General features: G+C 37.2%; 1 protein-coding gene across 1 annotated transcript; it reads right to left on the reverse strand.

Moving 5' to 3' along the window:
- Positions 1-12339: 12339 nt before the first annotated feature.
- LOC127088095 (low-temperature-induced cysteine proteinase) lies at positions 12340-17120 on the reverse strand. The gene is made up of 5 exons (XM_051029003.1): positions 16431-17120; positions 13740-13975; positions 13513-13653; positions 12781-13233; positions 12340-12693 (listed from the first exon to the last, which is right to left on the reverse strand). Exons 1-5 carry the CDS (start codon positions 16918-16920, stop codon positions 12598-12600), a joined length of 1416 nt encoding a protein of 471 aa, XP_050884960.1. The 5' UTR covers positions 16921-17120; the 3' UTR covers positions 12340-12597.
- Between the last annotated feature and the right edge of the window lie 803 nt (positions 17121-17923).

A 17923-nucleotide genomic window follows, 5' to 3' on the forward strand; every position in this document is an offset into this window, starting at 1 on the left:
TTTTCACTTGCTGTTTTGGATTTTTCATCTCCTTTTGACCCTAGGCTTGGCCTAGTGGTCTTGTTTCTCACTTTTGAGTTGTGTTTCAGGTTGAGATGCAAATGCTTTAAGGAGAATGATGCAAGTTAATTGAGTTTGATTTGGCTAATTGTTGTGAACTAACTTGTGTGTTTTGTAGGATGCTTGGCTCACTTGAGTTGATTGTGCTTTGCACATTGCATTGTCTGATTGTATTGTCTGTTGATTCTTAACTTGTTTGTTTTGACTGTGTGATTGGTATACTGACTGTGCTTGATTGATTCCAGGTACCATAGTCGCTTTAGTTCTTTAAGAACTTGTTGTGCTGCTGCTTGGTTGTATAAACCAGTTGAGGTAGACTCTCTTGTCTCCATGTAGTCTGGAAGACCTGGCTTGTTATTTAGCCAGGCAACTGTCTGAAGTCCTCCTTAAGAGGCGATGTTTGTGATTGTTTAACTTTGTCCCCAAGCAGGTAAAGACCTTGATTAAGGCAATTGGCGGATAAAAGAGATACGCAATCTATCTCCCGCTATTCTGTTGAGTCGTCCCTCTGCTCACACCACTGTGTTGATGCATTGGGACATTAACCCAAGATCAGTTGAGTCAGAGTCTTGAGTGTAGAAGGGTTCCCATTTTCTAGACCCACGCTCCTTTGTCTGAAGCTCTCCCTGGCCAGGGATAAGAGCTGTGAAGTCTCATCTTCACTCACCTTTCATCTGCTTCACCCTGACTCACAATGTCAGGGTTAAGAGCAAACACTACCCGGTACAGTTGACTTGCCTCGGCAGTCCACCCTTGTTTGAGCCTCACTTGACTGGATATAGTGTGTGCTATTTGAAATGTTTGCTTTATTTTGATTGAGCATGTGTGTTTTGCTTTTCCTGGTTAGGATTAGCTTGCTGTTGAACACGTTAGGATAGAAACCATAACATAGGGCAATGATGCATGATAACACTAGGCTCGAGTACAACTTCCTAGTAGTGTGTCTCCCTTTGTATCTGGTTAGAATTTCTTTCCCGTTCAGGGGAACTACGTCGCCCTGATCCTCATACCAGATGAGGTACGTAGGCAGGAGACCGTGCGAGGTCTCTTCGGGCACCCTTTTTCCTTTTTGTGTGTGTTTGCTTGTTAACCCTCTTGTGTGTCAGGATATGGATGTAAGCCCAGCAATTGGCTGTCCGTATCCTGATTGTGTTTGTTTGGTTCGGAAGCCGATGTAAGTCCAGCGATTGGCATTCGGGTTCCAAGTTTGCCTGTGTTTGTGTGTGTCTTGTTTGGCGTGCGTGAGCCGAACTACGGCAGCTCTGATTCTCGTTCCAGACGAGATACGTAGGCATAGGACGCGATGTCCTAGCGAGCCCTCTTCCTCTTCCCCTCTTTTCCCCCACCTGTGTTGTCTTCGGTGTGTGTGTGTGTGATGTTTTGTTTAGCAACCTATTCTTTCTTTTAGAGCGTGGATCCCGTCGAGTACGACGGACGTGAGGGGTGCTAATACCTTCCCCTTGCGTAATCGACTCCCGATCCCATTCTTTTTGGTCGCGAGACCATGCTTTTCCCAGGTTTACTCTGAGCGTTTCCTTTCCCTCTTTGGGATAAATAACGCACGGTGGCGGCTCTGTGTTGTTTTTGTTTCAGCCCGCCGGTTGTTTTTCGCGGATGCGACAGACTCCTACGAAGTTTTCACAGTTGAAGAAGAGCAAGCTCTTGATGAATGCTTAAGGGAACTTGATAGTTTAAACGAACTACAACCGTGGGAAGTTGAGGAGGAAGACTTGAAGAAGGAGGTTAATGAAGAAAAATTGCCTATTGAATTGAAAATGTTACCTTCTACTTTGAAGTATGCATTCCTCGACGAGACCGAAGCAAAGTCGGTCATCATAAGCAACCTTTTGACAAAAGATGAAGAAGCCTGTTTGATCAATGTGTTGAAAAAGAATCAAGAAGCCATGGGTTGGACTCTTTCCGATCTCAAGGGAATTAGTCCTTCCTATTGCATGCACAAGATCTTAATGGAAGAGGACTTTAAGCTGGTAGCTCAACCGCAACGCCGCTTAAATCCTACTATGAAGGAAGTTGTTAGGAAGAAAGTTGTTAAGTTGTTGGATGCGGGAATGATCTATCCGATTTCGGATAGCCCATGGGTTAGTCCTGTGCATGTGGTTCCGAAGAAAGGTGGCATTACCGTGATTCGAAATGAAAATGATGAATTGATCCCGACCAAAGTTGCAACGGGGTGGCGTATGTGCATTGATTATAGGCGGTTGAATACCGCAACTCGAAAAGATCATTTTCCACTCCCGTTCATGGATCAAATGCTAGAAAGACTCTCAGGGCAACAATACTATTGTTTCTTAGATGGCTATTTCGGGTATAACCAAATTGCGGTTGACCCAGCCGATCATGAAAAGACGGTTTTCATATGTCCCTTTGGAATTTTCGCATATCGTAAAATGCCCTTTGGGTTGTGCAATGCACCGACGACTTTCCAAAGATGTGTGCAAGCTATTTTTGCCGACCTTATCGAGAAGACAATGGAAGTCTTTATGGATGACTTCTCAGTATTTGGTGGTTCCTTTAATCTATGCTTGGCAAACTTGGAAACGGTTCTTGAAAGATGTGTGAAGACCAATCTTGTGCTTAATTGGGAGAAGTGCCACTTCATGGTGACCAAGGGGATAGTGCTTGGCCATAAAGTCTCTTCAAGAGGGCTTGAAGTTGATCGTGCTAAAGTTGAAGTGATTGAAAAGTTACCTCCTTCGGTGAATGTGAAGGGAATCCGAAGCTTTTTGGGGCATGCCGGTTTCTATCGACGCTTTATCAAAGACTTCTCAAAGGTAGCTAAGCCTTTGAGTAATTTGCTAGCTAAGGACCAGGTATTTCTTTTAACTGATGAATGTTTGCAAGCTTTTGAGATTTTAAAGGAAAAATTGGTTACTGCTCCAATTATAGTCGCTCCAAATTGGAATTTAAATTTTGAGCTCATGTGTGATGCGAGCGACTATGCAATCGGAGCGGTATTAGGCCAAAGAAAAGAGAAAAAATTTCATGCGATACATTACGCAAGTAAAGTTCTTAATGAGGCTCAAATTAACTATGCCACCACTGAAAAAGAATTACTTGCGATAGTGTATGCGCTTGAAAAGTTTAGGTCTTATCTTATAGGGTCCAAAGTCGTAGTGTATACCGACCACTCGGCGATTAAATATTTGCTCACCAAACCGGACTCGAAGCAAAGGCCCATCCGTTGGATCCTCTTGTTGCAAGAATTTGATGTTGAAATCAAAGACAAGAAAGGATCGGAAAATTTGGTGGCAGATCATTTATCTCGCTTAGTTAATGTGGAGGTTACCGCTTCAGAGAAGGAAATCCGGGAAGAGTTTCCTGATGAAAAAATTTTCAAAATTCAAGTTAGGCCGTGGTTTGCAGACTTTGCGAACCACAAGGCTAGTGGTTTGGTGCCTCCCGACCTAACTTCGAACCAAAAGAGGAAATTTCTCTCGGATGCCAAGTACTACGTATGGGATGACCCATATTTGTTTAAGTTGGGTGGTGACAACCTTTTGAGAAGGTGTGTTACCGGAGATGAGGCGCAGAGCATCCTTTGGCATTGTCATAACTCGCCTTACGGCGGACACTATAATCGGGTAAGAACGGCCACTAAAGTCCTTCAATCAGGATTTTATTGGCCCACTATTTTCAAAGACGCACATGCCCATACGCAAAGTTGTGATAGTTGCCAGAGAAGCTGTGGGATTGGTAAGAGAGACGAGATGCCTCTCCAAAACATCCAAGAGGTTGAAGTATTTGATTGTTGGGGTATCGATTTTGTAGGACCATTCCCACCCTCTTATGGTAACGAGTATATGCTTGTGGCGGTTGATTACGTTTCTAAGTGGGTTGAGGCGATTGCCTCACCTCGGGCGGATGCAAAAACGGTAATAAATTTTTTGAAGAAAAACATCTTTTCCCGTTTCGGAACCCCCCGAGTGTTGATTAGTGGCGGAGGGTCACACTTTTGTAATGCACCGTTGGAAAACGTTTTAAAACATTACGGTGTATCACATAGAGTGGCGACTCCGTATCACCCACAAGCTAATGGTCAAGCCGAAGTCTCTAATCGTGAGATTAAGAGAATTCTTGAGAAAACTGTGTCAAATTCGAAAAAAGAGTGGTCACAAAAATTGGATGAAGCGTTATGGGCATACCGTACCGCTTTTAAAGCTCCAATTGGGCTAACTCCTTTTCAATTGGTGTTTGGTAAAACTTGTCATTTGCCGGTCGAATTGGAGCACAAAGCCTTGTGGGCTCTGAAATTATTAAACTTTGATAAGGATTTGGCCGGTGAGAAAAGGAAAGTGCAACTGCTTGAGTTGGAAGAGATGCGCAATGCCGCATATCACTCAAGTTGGTTGTATAAAGAAAAGGTAAAAAAATATCATGACAAAAAGCTTCGAAAGAAGGAATTTATGCCCGGACAGTTGGTCTTATTGTTCAATTCCAGGTTGAAGCTATTCCCCGGAAAATTGAAATCAAAATGGTCCGGGCCATTTCGGGTCAAAGAAGTCAAGGAATATGGAGCTATTGTCATTGAGGACATGGAAAAGAAAGAGAGTTGGACGGTAAATGGCCAACGTTTGAAGGTTTATCTCGGCGGTCATGTGGATCGTGGGAGCTGTGCTATTTCCTTGGATGCTCCTCTGTGAGCATCGAACCGTCGAGCTTATCCGACGTTAAACAAGCGCTTGTTAGGAGGCACCCCAACATTGTAAGTATTTACAGTTTTCTGTTATGTTGTATTGGTGTCCATTTTGAAAAAACCTTGCTGAATGTGCTTTACCTGCTGTTAGGAAAAAACAAAATGATGTCATGCTTGCTAGCTGCTCGCTAGGCGAAGGCAGTAGCGAGCTGATTCGCTATCTGCTCGCTAGGCGAAGCAGTAGCGAGCGCTGCGTGGCAGCACTTTATTTCTGTTTCACAGGGCCACTCATTTGGGCCCAAACACTTGTTATTTCATTTTTTTTTAGTCTGATAAAAGATCAAGCTTATTTTCACTAGCACTCTCAATCACTCTCTCACTTTCCATCTAACATAAACCTCAAGCATTCACACAAACCCTAACTGTTACATTGCATTGCAAACCTCACTGTGCATTTCAAATTCAATCGATCTCTTTCAACAGGTTTGTCCTATCTCATTTACTTTATGTTGTCAAGTTGAAATTTCTGAATATTAGACATTAGGGTGAATTTGGGGGAATGGGTACATTAGGTTTTGCATGTGGGTGTAAAGTTGCATGAATGCTTAGAACAATGCCTTGCATGATAAATCATTTAGTTTCTGAGAGGGGTACCTATGGACTTAGGGTTTCATGAAATTGGAGTGTTAAGAAGAGAGAACCCAGAACCCGTAAGATTCGCTAGCACCTCGCTAGGCGAATCAGTGGCGAGCAGTCGCTGCTACTTCGCTAGGCGAACCTGTAGAGAAGCTTCGCTAGGTCCTCGCTAGGCGAAGCAGTAGCGACCATGACAGTGGTTGGTATTTCTGTTTTGCTTTCTAATCCGTTTTGTGTTTGTGTTGTTTCTTCTCTATGTCTTTGCAGATGGCATCCAGATCCGGCGCTTCTAAAAAGAGAAAGGGCAGGAGCACTTCCCGTACTGTGCCCATACAGTTCGACACCGACAAATTTGTCGGGGCAAAGCAAGCGGCTAGATATGTGGCTTTGGAAAAGCGAAAAATTTTGCCAAAAAAAGATTTATAATCAACCCCGAAGGCACCTACCGTACATTTGCCGGGTTGATTCATAGCAAAAAGTGGGACCGGTTGATATCTCCCCTTGAGTACTATGACATCGATACATTGCGTGAGTTCTACGCGAACGCACTACCGAACGACGACGAGCCATTCACATGGACGACTAGAGTGTCCGGTTGTACGGTTGCTTTCGATCGGGATACAATCAACCGGGTGCTGGGTGAACCGCTCCATCTGGGAGCGAATGAGAGGGACACTTACCATCGGGATTTGAGGCTACACAGAGATACCGATTCAATTTCTGCTGCCCTGCTATTTGAAGGGAAATCAGTTGAGTTGAACCCATCTGGGGTTCCGATGAGATACCATAGGGAAGACATGATTCCCATGGCTCAGCTGATCCTTATGTTGGTTCTGAAAAATATAAAACCCAAGTCTCACACCTCAACCGTGTCGATCCCAATGGCACACTTGGTTCATTGAATTCTCATGAATATCCAGATTGATGTGGCAAGGATAATTGCTTTAGAGTTGAAGTCCGTGATTGAGAGCGGGCTAAAGTCGGGGGCACGAATTAACTGTCCCCTTGCTTTCCCGTGTCTCATCATGGCTTTGTGCCAACATGCGAGGGTAAAGCTACCCTCCCGGAGTCAAGTGAGGATCCCGCCAACTATTGATGACAGATACGTGGCCAAGTACTGCAAATCGAAGAACTTAAGGAGTAGTTCAGCTGTTGATGTTACCGGGGCTTCTGATGGTCCTGGTACTTTTGCTCAGGGATCTGATCCTTTCCAGCAGGCTGTCTGCAACTATAACTGGGATTGGATGGCGGCAACTCAGCGCGCCATACTTGATATTCATGATTCTATGCAGCTGTTACAGTTGCAGGTGCGTGACCCCTCCGGTGAGCACTCGATGATGACGCGTGAGCAGTTTCTACAGCACGCTAGTTGGCCTGTGGACAGGCCTATTTTCGGAGAGGGGGCGGGTGCCGGTGCTTCTGGTGCTGGTGTTTCTGGTGGTGCTAAGGATGATGGTGATGACGATGATGATGATAGTGATGATGCTACCGGTTCTGAAGCCGGTAGTGATGAGGGTTTTGAATCCTTTGAGGGCTAAGTTTGTTTTATTTTATTGTATTTTTAGATTTGTTGTATTTTGGTATTGGTTATGTACTTTTGGGGTGTTTTGTCCCCCACGCACATTTTAAAATTTTTAAGTAATAGTTATTGTTTATGTTTTTAATTTGTGTGTTTGGTTTAAATTTCTTTTGTTTAATAAATTTTTGGTTGTTGAGTGTCAAACCTTCTAGATTGGTTGCTCCTCAAAAGAAGTATCCAATGATGGTGCATCCGAGCTTGGATGGCAATGATAAAAATAAACAAGTGAATAATGCTAAGGTACATGGTTACCTCCGGTTAGAATTTTAGAATGCATTAAGAACTTTACTCTTTTTTGTAATTGAATATTGTTCTTTTTGCAACATAATTGAATGAATGTTTCATCTAGAACTTAAAACCACAAATTGTGAGGAAACCTCCATTGTACACTTAAATGCTGGATTCTAATAAACTTTGTTGATTCATTTGATTCATGCTTTGTCTTTTATTATTGTGAATTTGTGGAAGCAATTAGAAATGATCAAGGCGCTTGTTTTCTTATGAGCACAACCAGTTCCAAATATAACTTACCTGTGAGCAGAGAGAGTATTCGTTAACCCCTTTGAGCTTAAACAGTTGAATCTCAGCTTGAAATAAGCGAGATGTCAAAAATCTTTTTTCTTGAAACCCGGAAAATTTTGATAATTGTTCTTTTGTCGTAAAAAGTCAAGAGCATTCACTTAGGGTGAGTAAGAAATAAGTTGGGGAGAACGAAAATGAAAATCGGTAAGTGCCACAACTCTTGAAAAACCGAGCAAGCATTGAAAAAAATAAAAAAAAAAATTAGAAAAGAGAAACATCTGTTTTGTAAATACGATGTGAAAAGAAAAGAAAAAAAATAGAGAAAATAAAAATGAATGCTTGCTTGGAAGAAAAATAGTGAAAAACAAAAATTGAGTTGTGAAATAAGAGTTGTGAAGGTTTCAAATGAGAAACAAATGGAACGAAGTTGAGATGTGTGAATAGTGTACAGTGAATGTCTCTTTTGCATCGGCAAATTCGTTTTCAATGGCCTTAGATATGACCCTTGTTTGTAAACCTAACCAAGCTACAACCGGAAAAGTCCTTAGTGATCTTCGCGCTTCCGCATTTCCATTTATAATTGTTAGACATTGTATGAATTGAATTGATTTCTTCATTGTTTGTTGGAGAGTGAGATTATTCCCGCGGTTGCAAACGCGAAATTTCTTCAATCCTTATTCGAAGAGGAGAGATAGGGTGATTCATTCAAGATAATATTGTTGTGGATTGTTACATGTTTTACATTGCTATAAAGTTTTAGTTCTTGTGCATTATGTTACTCTAACCATTGGGAACTTGTGTCTGGTTGATTTTCTTGTGTTTGAGTCGTTTTATCCGATTTCGGAGAAACCTTTTTCTTAAAGCAAATCCTCTTGTCCTTCAAGAGGCATACTTTGCTTGAGGACAAGCAAGAATCTAGTTGGGGAGAGTTGTTAGATGCCCAAAAGTGCTTATTTGAGCTATCAAATGTGGGCATCTTTCACTCCTTTTTGTTGCTAAAGTGTTCGAAACCGCATTTGTTTTAGATGAATTGCAATACAATGATAAACGATCTTGGTACCTTTAATTTGTGCGTTATTGTGCAGGAATTAGGCATGAAATAATAGAAAATGAAGGCACAAGAAAGTTGGCAAAGGGACCAAGAAAATGAAGCATTCATCAGCATGCTCGCTAGGCGAGTGCTGTGGCGAAGTGCTCGCTAGGCGAGCACCCAGCGAGCTTCCAGCGAACACGCCCAGACTTGGTCAAAAGCACAGCCAGCACTTACTCGCTAGGCGAGCCACTAGCGAGCTCCCAGCGAGCAATTCCAGTAGCAAAACCACCTAAACTCGCTGGAGCGAAGGTGGAAGTGTGGGCTTCGCCTAGCGAACATGTGAAATCTGGACTTAGATATTTTCTGGGCGTAGGCACCTCAGGTGGCCTATTTTGGGGCTCGCTAGGCGAACCATTCTGCTCGCCTAGCGAGCATGACAGCTCAGACCTTAGTACTATAAGTAGCAAGGGCTACTTTTTGGAGAGGGACACTTAGCATTTTTTAGATATTTTTCAGCATTGTTCTAGAGATATTTTGTAACCTAGAAACCCATTTTTCATCTTTGATCTTCTCTTAGCAATATTTTACAAAAAGAAGGTGGATTCCCATCCAATCTCGATTCTTCGACTCGGATGTTGATCAACCTTCTTCCAACACTTGTTGACCAAGCTACCATGAAAATGAGTAGCTAAGTCCTTCATTTTGTCAAGGTTAGATGTAGAGGATCATTAGCTTTGTGTGTAAATGGGATGATCTTCATTTGTAAACTCTTTAATGATGAATATATGGTGAAAACTTTGTTTTATTGATAACTCTTTGTGTTGGTTTATGATCGAGAGATGTTTACCAACTCTTTACCTAGGTTTTCATCCAATCTTGTTTGTTAGCTAGAGATAGTAATGAATGATTTTGTTCACGATAAAGTTGAACCAAAAAGTTGTCATTTTGATAGATTGTGTTAGAGATAAACAATGGATCAAAATGGGAAAACCCACAATGTGTGTTAGAGATAAACACATTGGGAGAAATAATTTATCATCTAAAGGAGTTTATGAGTTTGTTGATCGAACATATACATGCAAAGTGATCGTCGAACCCTAACTTTGACAATCTTTCTCAAATAGAAAAACCAAAACTTTTACCGCATTTTCTTACACTTTTATGCAAGCTACCGTGACTAAAACCAAAACCCCCTTGTTACTACGAGTTAAGAATTAAAACAACTGTCGAACGACGGCGATATCTCACAATCCCTGTGGAGACGATAACAAAAACCCGACACCAAAACTACACTCAACAGTCCTTAGGATCAAAATTAGGGTCTTACAACACCCTTAATAGGTCTCTTTACAAATATACCACTACATAAGGCATTATGTGTTTTGTCAAACCTATATAAGCACTGCATTGTTGTGTGACCAGCCTTTGAGCATTACTTGACATTTTGGTTTAAAGAACTTGCTTTTACCCCTGCCTCCTCTCTAACCCCTTCACTTGGAGCCTCTCCAATTTCCATTTGAGGTAGACTTGTTGTTTTTCCAATTTTCTTTGTACTCAGTTTTGTTAACTACACTTGCTAAGATACTGAGACTTAGATTATTGAAGCTATTGAGTTGTTAAATTCTATTCTCAAAACTTTGCAGCTATGAATATATATCAACCCAACTAAGACTAATTTGATTAGAGAGTTTAACAATTATAGAATTATACTAAGATTCTAGTCCATTCATGGTTTGAATGGCTATATCATAGTTGGGAATTGGGTTCCATACCAATTTGAGCTTCTCAGGAAGGTTTTTCATCTTGGTATGGTAATCTTGCATCTTTATGTCACACTTTTTAGTGCTATGAAATTGTGACTTCAAATAGGTGAATGGTCTTTGTGTCTCCTCCCAAAACTATTGAGTTCTCATTATGTAAGAAGTGTGTTGCAATGTCTGCAGCATGAAGTTCTTTAACCAACTAATGAGTTGTTGGTCATAAGTAGGGTTTTAAAAAACACTTGCGTCACGGTACAAGTGTCATGACACTGATTGCGGTCGTCGCGGTGTGAATTAATCACAATTTATTCTTTAACATAAAAAATGGTGAAAGCAGTATCAATATCTTTTGATGTCGTTTTGTCGTGGCTGTTTTCGCAGTTGCAAACCATTTTTTAAAATCCAGGTCATAAGCATGTCAATCTTCGAATGCAGGGTTCACCTTTGTTTTTGAATCTGTGTTGGTGATGAATTGCTCCTTTTTTTGCATTTATTTAGCGATGAATTGCTCACAACAGTCCTTTGTCCCCAAAATGTATTCATCAAGCCTGCAACCCTTTAATTATAGGCAAGAATAGAGATTACCACAAGGGAAAATATCTCTCTCGAGTTTGACATAAATGGTTCATACCCTTTAATTATAGGCAAGAATAGAGATTACCACAAGGGAAAATATCTCTCTCGAGTTTGACATAAATGGTTCATGGAAGATATTTCTGTTGTTTGTAGTTGTAGCGGATGCAACCCTTTAATTATAGGCAAGACTAGAGATTGAAGGTTTCTTCCTATCAATCCCAAATTTGACCTGGCATCCCACATATTTTCATAATGGCAAAAATATTCTTGTCAAAATTTAATCTACAAGATCGAGCGAAAAATCTAGTAATGCAACAGAAAAATCCGGTATATTTTTTTAATTTTTTTGAAAAATTGAAAAATCTGATAGTTTATTTTGATAGGCAAAAAAGAAACGAAATTAACACTATCGTATTTTTCGATAAATACAATAAAAACTCGTATGTTTTTGAAAAATCCAATAGTGTATTTTAAATATTCCAATAAAAACTCATAGTTTTTGAAAAATTTGACAGTGTTTTAAAAAATCCAATAAAACCTCATATTTTTTAAATATTCCACAAAAATTCATACTTTTTTAAAAATCCTATAAAATCTCATAGATTTTTTGAAAAATCCGATAAAAATTCTTAGACTTTTTAAAAAAATAGATAAAAATTCACTATTTGTTTTGAAAAATCCAATAAAAATACATAATTTTTTTGAAAAATCCGGTAAAAACTAATAGACTTTTTAAAAAATATGGTAAAAACTCACTTTTGAAAAATCCAATAAAAATTGGTAGGATTTTGAAAAATTCGATAGTTCAAATTCAGTAAAAATTATAAGATTCTCCAAAAATCTCATAAAAACTCATTAAATTCTTTAAAAATCCATTAAAATTCAGAAATTTTTAAAAATCCAGAAAACACACAATTTTTCAAAAATTCTCAAAAATAGTATTATGATAAACGCATGGAGGAAGTGGGGATGTCTAAGTAAAATTTAGGGCAGAAAGAAACCTCTAGAAATTGCCACAAGGGAAAATTATCTCTCTCCAACTTGACATAAATGGTTGGTGGAAGATATTTTTGTTGTCCGTAGTTATACCGGATGCCATGGTTTTGTTTGGAACAAGAGCCTTTTGTATATATACATATAACATACACACCATCAGATATGATGCTAGAATCATGCTCCAATTGATGACTATACATTATTTTAAGAAACAAATATGCTAGGCTATAATAACAACATAAATGCTAATGATTTACATGATAGGCTATGATGACATGATCCTATAATCAAGTGATCATGTCTCACATATGTTCCATGTTTGAAACATCCATTTACAGAGACATAATTTAGAGTCGTAATGCAATGCAAGCATGAATGTTGGAAATGGAAATGCCAATTACTTTTTATGTATGTTTTCCATTTTGCAAGACTAGTGACATGGAGGCCGTGAGGGTGAAAGATACCATTACCATATATATGAGCCAACTTCACAATTTATCACATAGGTGATATGTGTATAAACTAACAGGTGAATAACTAAATCACCTTATTCCAGAATGGCAGAATCCACAAGTTTAAAACAATAATCAAAAATATGTTCCTAGGTAGAAATTTTAGAATACAAATACATTACCAAAGAAAAACAAAAGCATCTACATACTTCTTCATGAAAATCTGTCTGCATCCCAAATTCCCAATGACAAAGATTTATTGTTCTACATATATGATTTTACCCGTAAGGTAATGAAAGGAAATGAGTACCAAGTTGGTCATAATCTACTTAAGCAACATCTATCATATTCTGACCTTCGAACATCCAATGCGGTTTAGCAAGAGTTCTCTTCATTGCCTTCACTCCGAATGGATTATCCTTACTCTGCAATACAAACCAATTCAAATAGTGCATAATTAGTGATAATTCAAAGCTTCGCCGGCAAATATATATTATGTATATAGCATTTACCCGAAGACAGGTCCCCTGGCGAGTGTTGCAAACGGGATAGTCATGAGGACAACAACTTGATCGATCTTTACAACAAACTGCAGCTTCAAGAGGACAACATCCCCATGAGAAGCATAGTTTTCCAAATCCAAATGTACAACAGCAAGTAGTGCCCGAAGCACAACTGTAGGATCTACTACAAACAGATGGCGGGTTCACAGGTGAAGGAGGAGATGGTCCCGGATTCGGAGGATTTTGGCCTTTCTTTATAGGATAGGAAGACTGCAATGCAATTCCACATTTCCCTGACACGCTCGTTGCTATATTGCGCTCCATTTTTACATATCCTGCTTCTCCCCAGCTCTTACCCCATGAATTCCTCACTATCCAATAATCAACTCCGTTTTCTGTTCCATACCCTACGGCAGCAACACCATGGTCTAATGATGTCCCACATTTTCCGGTAAATATACCCTGCAAAAATCGAGATAAATAGTCAGGGCCGGTTTTAAGAGCGTGCAAGACAGACTACCGCATAGGACTTAAAACACGATTAAACAGTGGTTAAATAGGGTCTCTATTTATTTTGTCATGGCTAAAATGCGACTAATTTACAACCTCTAAAAAGTTGAGACGGCTCTGCAAGTATATACTAAGGCGAAAAACAAAGAAGTACTGTTTCACATAGATAGGTAAAAGAGAGCCTAGCGATAGAAATTTCAAATGACTCATAAAACTGATGAAGAAACTTACTGATACATATAACTGGAATTCCCTACCAGCTGCTTCAATGGCAACGCTGATTGGTTGATTTGCAACAGCTTTTTTTAAGGCTAACTCGTCATTAGCAGGAACCTGTTCGTAGTCATCAATTGTAACAACTCTCGCATTTTTCTGTATCAGAAGACGGCGGAGAGAATTATAAGTAATTATTCCAGTGATAACTAATACAATTATCATATAAATCAAGACTAACTTACCTTGTTTTGATCACATTTACCATCAACAGCTCGATAGGGATAATCCTTATCAGTGTCAATGCCACCATTGTTTATGATGAACTCAAAGGCATATTCCATGAGCCCGCCATCGCAACCTGCATTATTGGTTCTGTCACAATCAATCAGTTCTTGTTCTGATAGTGAAACAAGCTCGTCTGTGACTATCTTGTTAATCCCTTCCACTGCAGCTATTGCTGAAAAAGCCCAGCAACTACCTTCATTTAAACAAAACAAAAAAAGATTACACACTGATACACCAAAACGAGTAACTCATTAGCAACTGGACCGACATCCGTTGGCAAATTAAAACATCTTTATAATGCAATGCAATGCAACAACTCTAAAGATAAATAAATAAAACAGAATTTAGAAACGCTTCATGTTTAGTGTCTACCTTTACAAACAATGTAAAAAGCACAAGACAACATAAGGATACTAATAAAGGCATAAAGCTATAGTTTTCAATCTAGAATTAAAGGTAAAATGCATCAATAATTTCATATACACATCGCATCACTAAAATAACCTTAAAATGAGTACATACGATTTTCTTTTCGAATTCGAACTCAGGATTTCTGATTAAACTGGAAAAAAAAACTAAAGAGACTCATCATCTCTAGAGCTGTCAATTTAGGGGGCCAGGGCCTAATTTTTAAGGCCCCAAAAATATAGGGGGCCCAAAATTTAAAAAATAAATGAGCCCTTAAATATATGGGGCCCCTAAAATAAAGGCCCATAAAATTCAATTGAGGGCTTAAGGCCCCATCATTTTTTAAAATTGATTTTTTAAAGAAAAATTTGTTTTTTTTAAAGAAAAAATTATTATTTTTTTATTTTCATGAATTTTTTTTTTCAAAAAAACCGACTTTTTTAATTTCATAAAAAATCGATTTTGTTTCAAATAAAACTAAACTTTTTAATAAAAAAAATCGATTTCATTATTCCGGAAAAAATCGATATTTTTTCTATTATCGGGAAAAGTCGGTTTTTTATTATTTTCGAAAAAAGCCAATTTAAAAAAAAATCACATTTTTTTTATTATTTTTGAAAATATCAACTTCTTTTTTTTATAACAAAATGACATTTTATGTTTCGAAAAAAAATCGATTTTTTTGTTGGAAAACATTAATTTTTTTATTTTTGAAAAATATCAACTTTTTTCTTTCGAAAAAAAAATTTTTTTTTAAAAAACAAATCGCCTTTATCATTTTAAAAAGAAATCAATTTTTTTTGTATTTTTGAAAAAATCAACTTTTTTCCTATTTTTGAAAAAATAATTTTTTTCTTCAGAAATATCACTTTTTCAGAAAAAATAAAAAATATAAATATTTTAAAAAAAATCGACTATGTTATTTTTTTTTTGAAAAAAATTAATGTTTTTCTTGAAAAAATCAACTTTTTTTTTAATTTTTGAAAATAATTTTTACTTTTTTTTCAGAAAAAAAATTAATTTTCTAATTTTTTTATTATTTTAAAATATATATTTAAAAAAATAAAATATTTTGTTTCAAATAAATTATATTTTGAGCCCCTCACTTAGGCCCCTCAAAAACCAAAAATAAGATGGGGCTTAAAAATAAGGGGCCAAAAAATTATTGATTTAGTAGGGGCCTAAAAAAATTGGGCCGAATAAGGGGCCCAATTGTTGGGGCTTTCTCATTTAGGGCTTTTTTGACACTTCTAATCATCTCATCCAAGTGCTATTTGCCTCATGATAAAAATCATTTTAGGACAGTAAAAAAATATTATCTTAGTTTATATGTTTTACAATACTCCCTCAGTCCCTTTTTATGCACCTTTTACTTTTAACTTTTGATAAGTTAAAATAAGTTAGTAGTATTAACAAGGTGTATGATTTTTTTAAGTAATAAACACCCACAATAAATTATATAAAGATTTATATTTAGAGACAAAAAAAACTCATGAGAACATAAGAGTTTATCAATAAATTGGAGTACCTCACCACTTTTATAAATTTAAATATATAATTTAATTTCTCATTTATCAAATGACTTTGGCAATGTGGAGGAGAAATTAACACGTAATGACTAATTGACGCACCTAGTTTTGTGGATGTTAATTGGTAAGTGGGTCATCGTGTAATAAATATGGACTTAATATTATTGAACATCAATTATATATTTTGGACACAGATTCCTCTTCTCCACTCTCATGTATGTTTTTATGTTTTGCATGCTGCTTCAATCTTAACCATTTATGCATAACCATTTATGCAGTAATTAATATTAATAATTTTTATACATGACCAAAATAAGTGGCTGAGATGGAGCACGACCATTCAGCCACGGCAGAGGATCCATGTCCAAATAGAAAAAGACTAAATACAAATAATAACCTATTTTCTTTTCTTCTTCAACCCAAATTTTCTCTTTTTCCTCTTCAACTAAAGAGGAGTGATTTTAAGGTTAATTTTTTATCCAAAAACACCATTTATATTTGTAGACATTTTGTCATCCTATTAAGGTTGGTGCTGTCATTTTGTAGCAATTTTGAATTTGTATTATTTGATTCTATTGTAATCTATTAATTGGAACGAACTAGTAAATAATAATAATAATAATAATAATAATAACATATATAAAATAAAAGTACAAGACAATAAATAGTTAAGACAGGAGTAGGAACATTATAGGAGTAGAAGTTACTTACCACAACCTCCTTGGTTTTTGACTTGGGCCACCGCACCTTTGTTCCTCCAATCAACAGATTCAGGCAAGTTATCACCAACACTTGCAGCATAACGGTTGCTCTTCGTCACAGCCTTTCCCAACCGATTTGAGTCAGCCCTGAATCCAAGATACATGGACCGGTACTCCTCGTTGCTAAGATCAGCGAACCGGTTCAGCCCAACCTTATATGTCCGGTTCTCGGCATTGTGTTCGTCGATGAACTTAAGGTTGTCTTTGAAGATTTCGAATCTCTTTTCGTTTTCTCCCAGGTTGTTGTTGTTGTTGTTGAGCTTTTCATGCCTCACGCGCCACTCCTCGTAGATAGACTTCACCTCCTCTTCGGTTCTCCAGGAAGACTTGTCTGTGTGGGTTTGGCCGTAGGAAATGATAGACATGTCGGAGGCAAGTGTTACAGTGAAGATCGTGACGACGATCAAGATCACTGCAATAGGTGATGTATTAAAACCCATTTTTCTAGGGATTTTATTTTATGTTCAAGAGAGTGAAGAAGAGGATTAGGTGGGAAATGAAAGACAGCATAGAGATTGGGGAAAGAGGAGTTTTATAATGACACAACTGCATAGAGATGAGATGATGACTCGGAGCTAATTAGTAAAAGAATTAAAAATATATATATTTTATTCATTTTGGTGTATAATAATATGGCGACGGATTGGATGCACGCACGTGAATGCCATGGCAAAGGAGATAAATAAATTATTTGCTCCGTCTGGATTCACAAATTATAAAATATATTAGTAAGAGTGTTTTCCCACATATTGCACAATATAATTATAATAATAAATAAATATGATATAATATATATATATATATATATATATATATATATATATATATATATATATATATATATATATATATATATTAAAAAGATGATCAATAAATTTAATAAATTAAATTTTTTAAAATATCATTTATATAATAATATGTGCAATTTTTAATTTGTATATTTCTAATATCAAATTAAAATATAATATGAATTGTCTTTGTTAAGAATGTATCAAGTGTGATTATTGTGATAATAGTCTCACATTGGAGACTTGAGAATTTATAAGAGAGAAAATTCGCTCACCTATCACCTTAAGATTTTTGGTGAATATGTGGTGTATCTTTCACAAAGGCATTATTCTAAAAGAAGAAGTTTCACCATGTTCAATTTTTTCTTTTGAAAAATTTCTCCAATTAATAGTATCATGAGTATTTGGTTCGAGAAAGGGATTGACTTAATTGTATCGAAACGTTCAATTGAAGATTGTCAACGGTACCGGTGTGAGAGAACCCACTCAATGCTTCCTACAACATTATTTTAATTTTAAAAAACCATTTATATTTTTAGAAGGAATTGATTAATTTATTATTTTTTTCTAAATATTTAATAATAGAATATATTAATGAAATTGTAAAAGAAAGGAATATTTTTTTCTAATATTGAATACAACATACTTATAATAA

This window comes from Lathyrus oleraceus, chromosome 5 (genome assembly GCF_024323335.1).
Source record: "Lathyrus oleraceus cultivar Zhongwan6 chromosome 5, CAAS_Psat_ZW6_1.0, whole genome shotgun sequence".
NCBI lineage: Eukaryota > Viridiplantae > Streptophyta > Magnoliopsida > Fabales > Fabaceae > Lathyrus > Lathyrus oleraceus.

Bases quoted from the DNA above. Each gene is read 5' to 3' on its own strand.
- LOC127088095 (XM_051029003.1), bottom strand. From the start codon at position 16,920: ATGGGTTTTAATACATCACCTATTGCAGTGATCTTGATCGTCGTCACG. The intron at 13,654-13,739 runs GTAAGTTAGTCT...CTTCTGATACAG, and splicing joins GTAAATGTGATCAAAACAAG to AAAAATGCGAGAGTTGTTAC. The intron at 13,234-13,512 runs GTAAGTTTCTTC...CGATTTTTGCAG, and splicing joins AATTCCAGTTATATGTATCA to GGTATATTTACCGGAAAATG.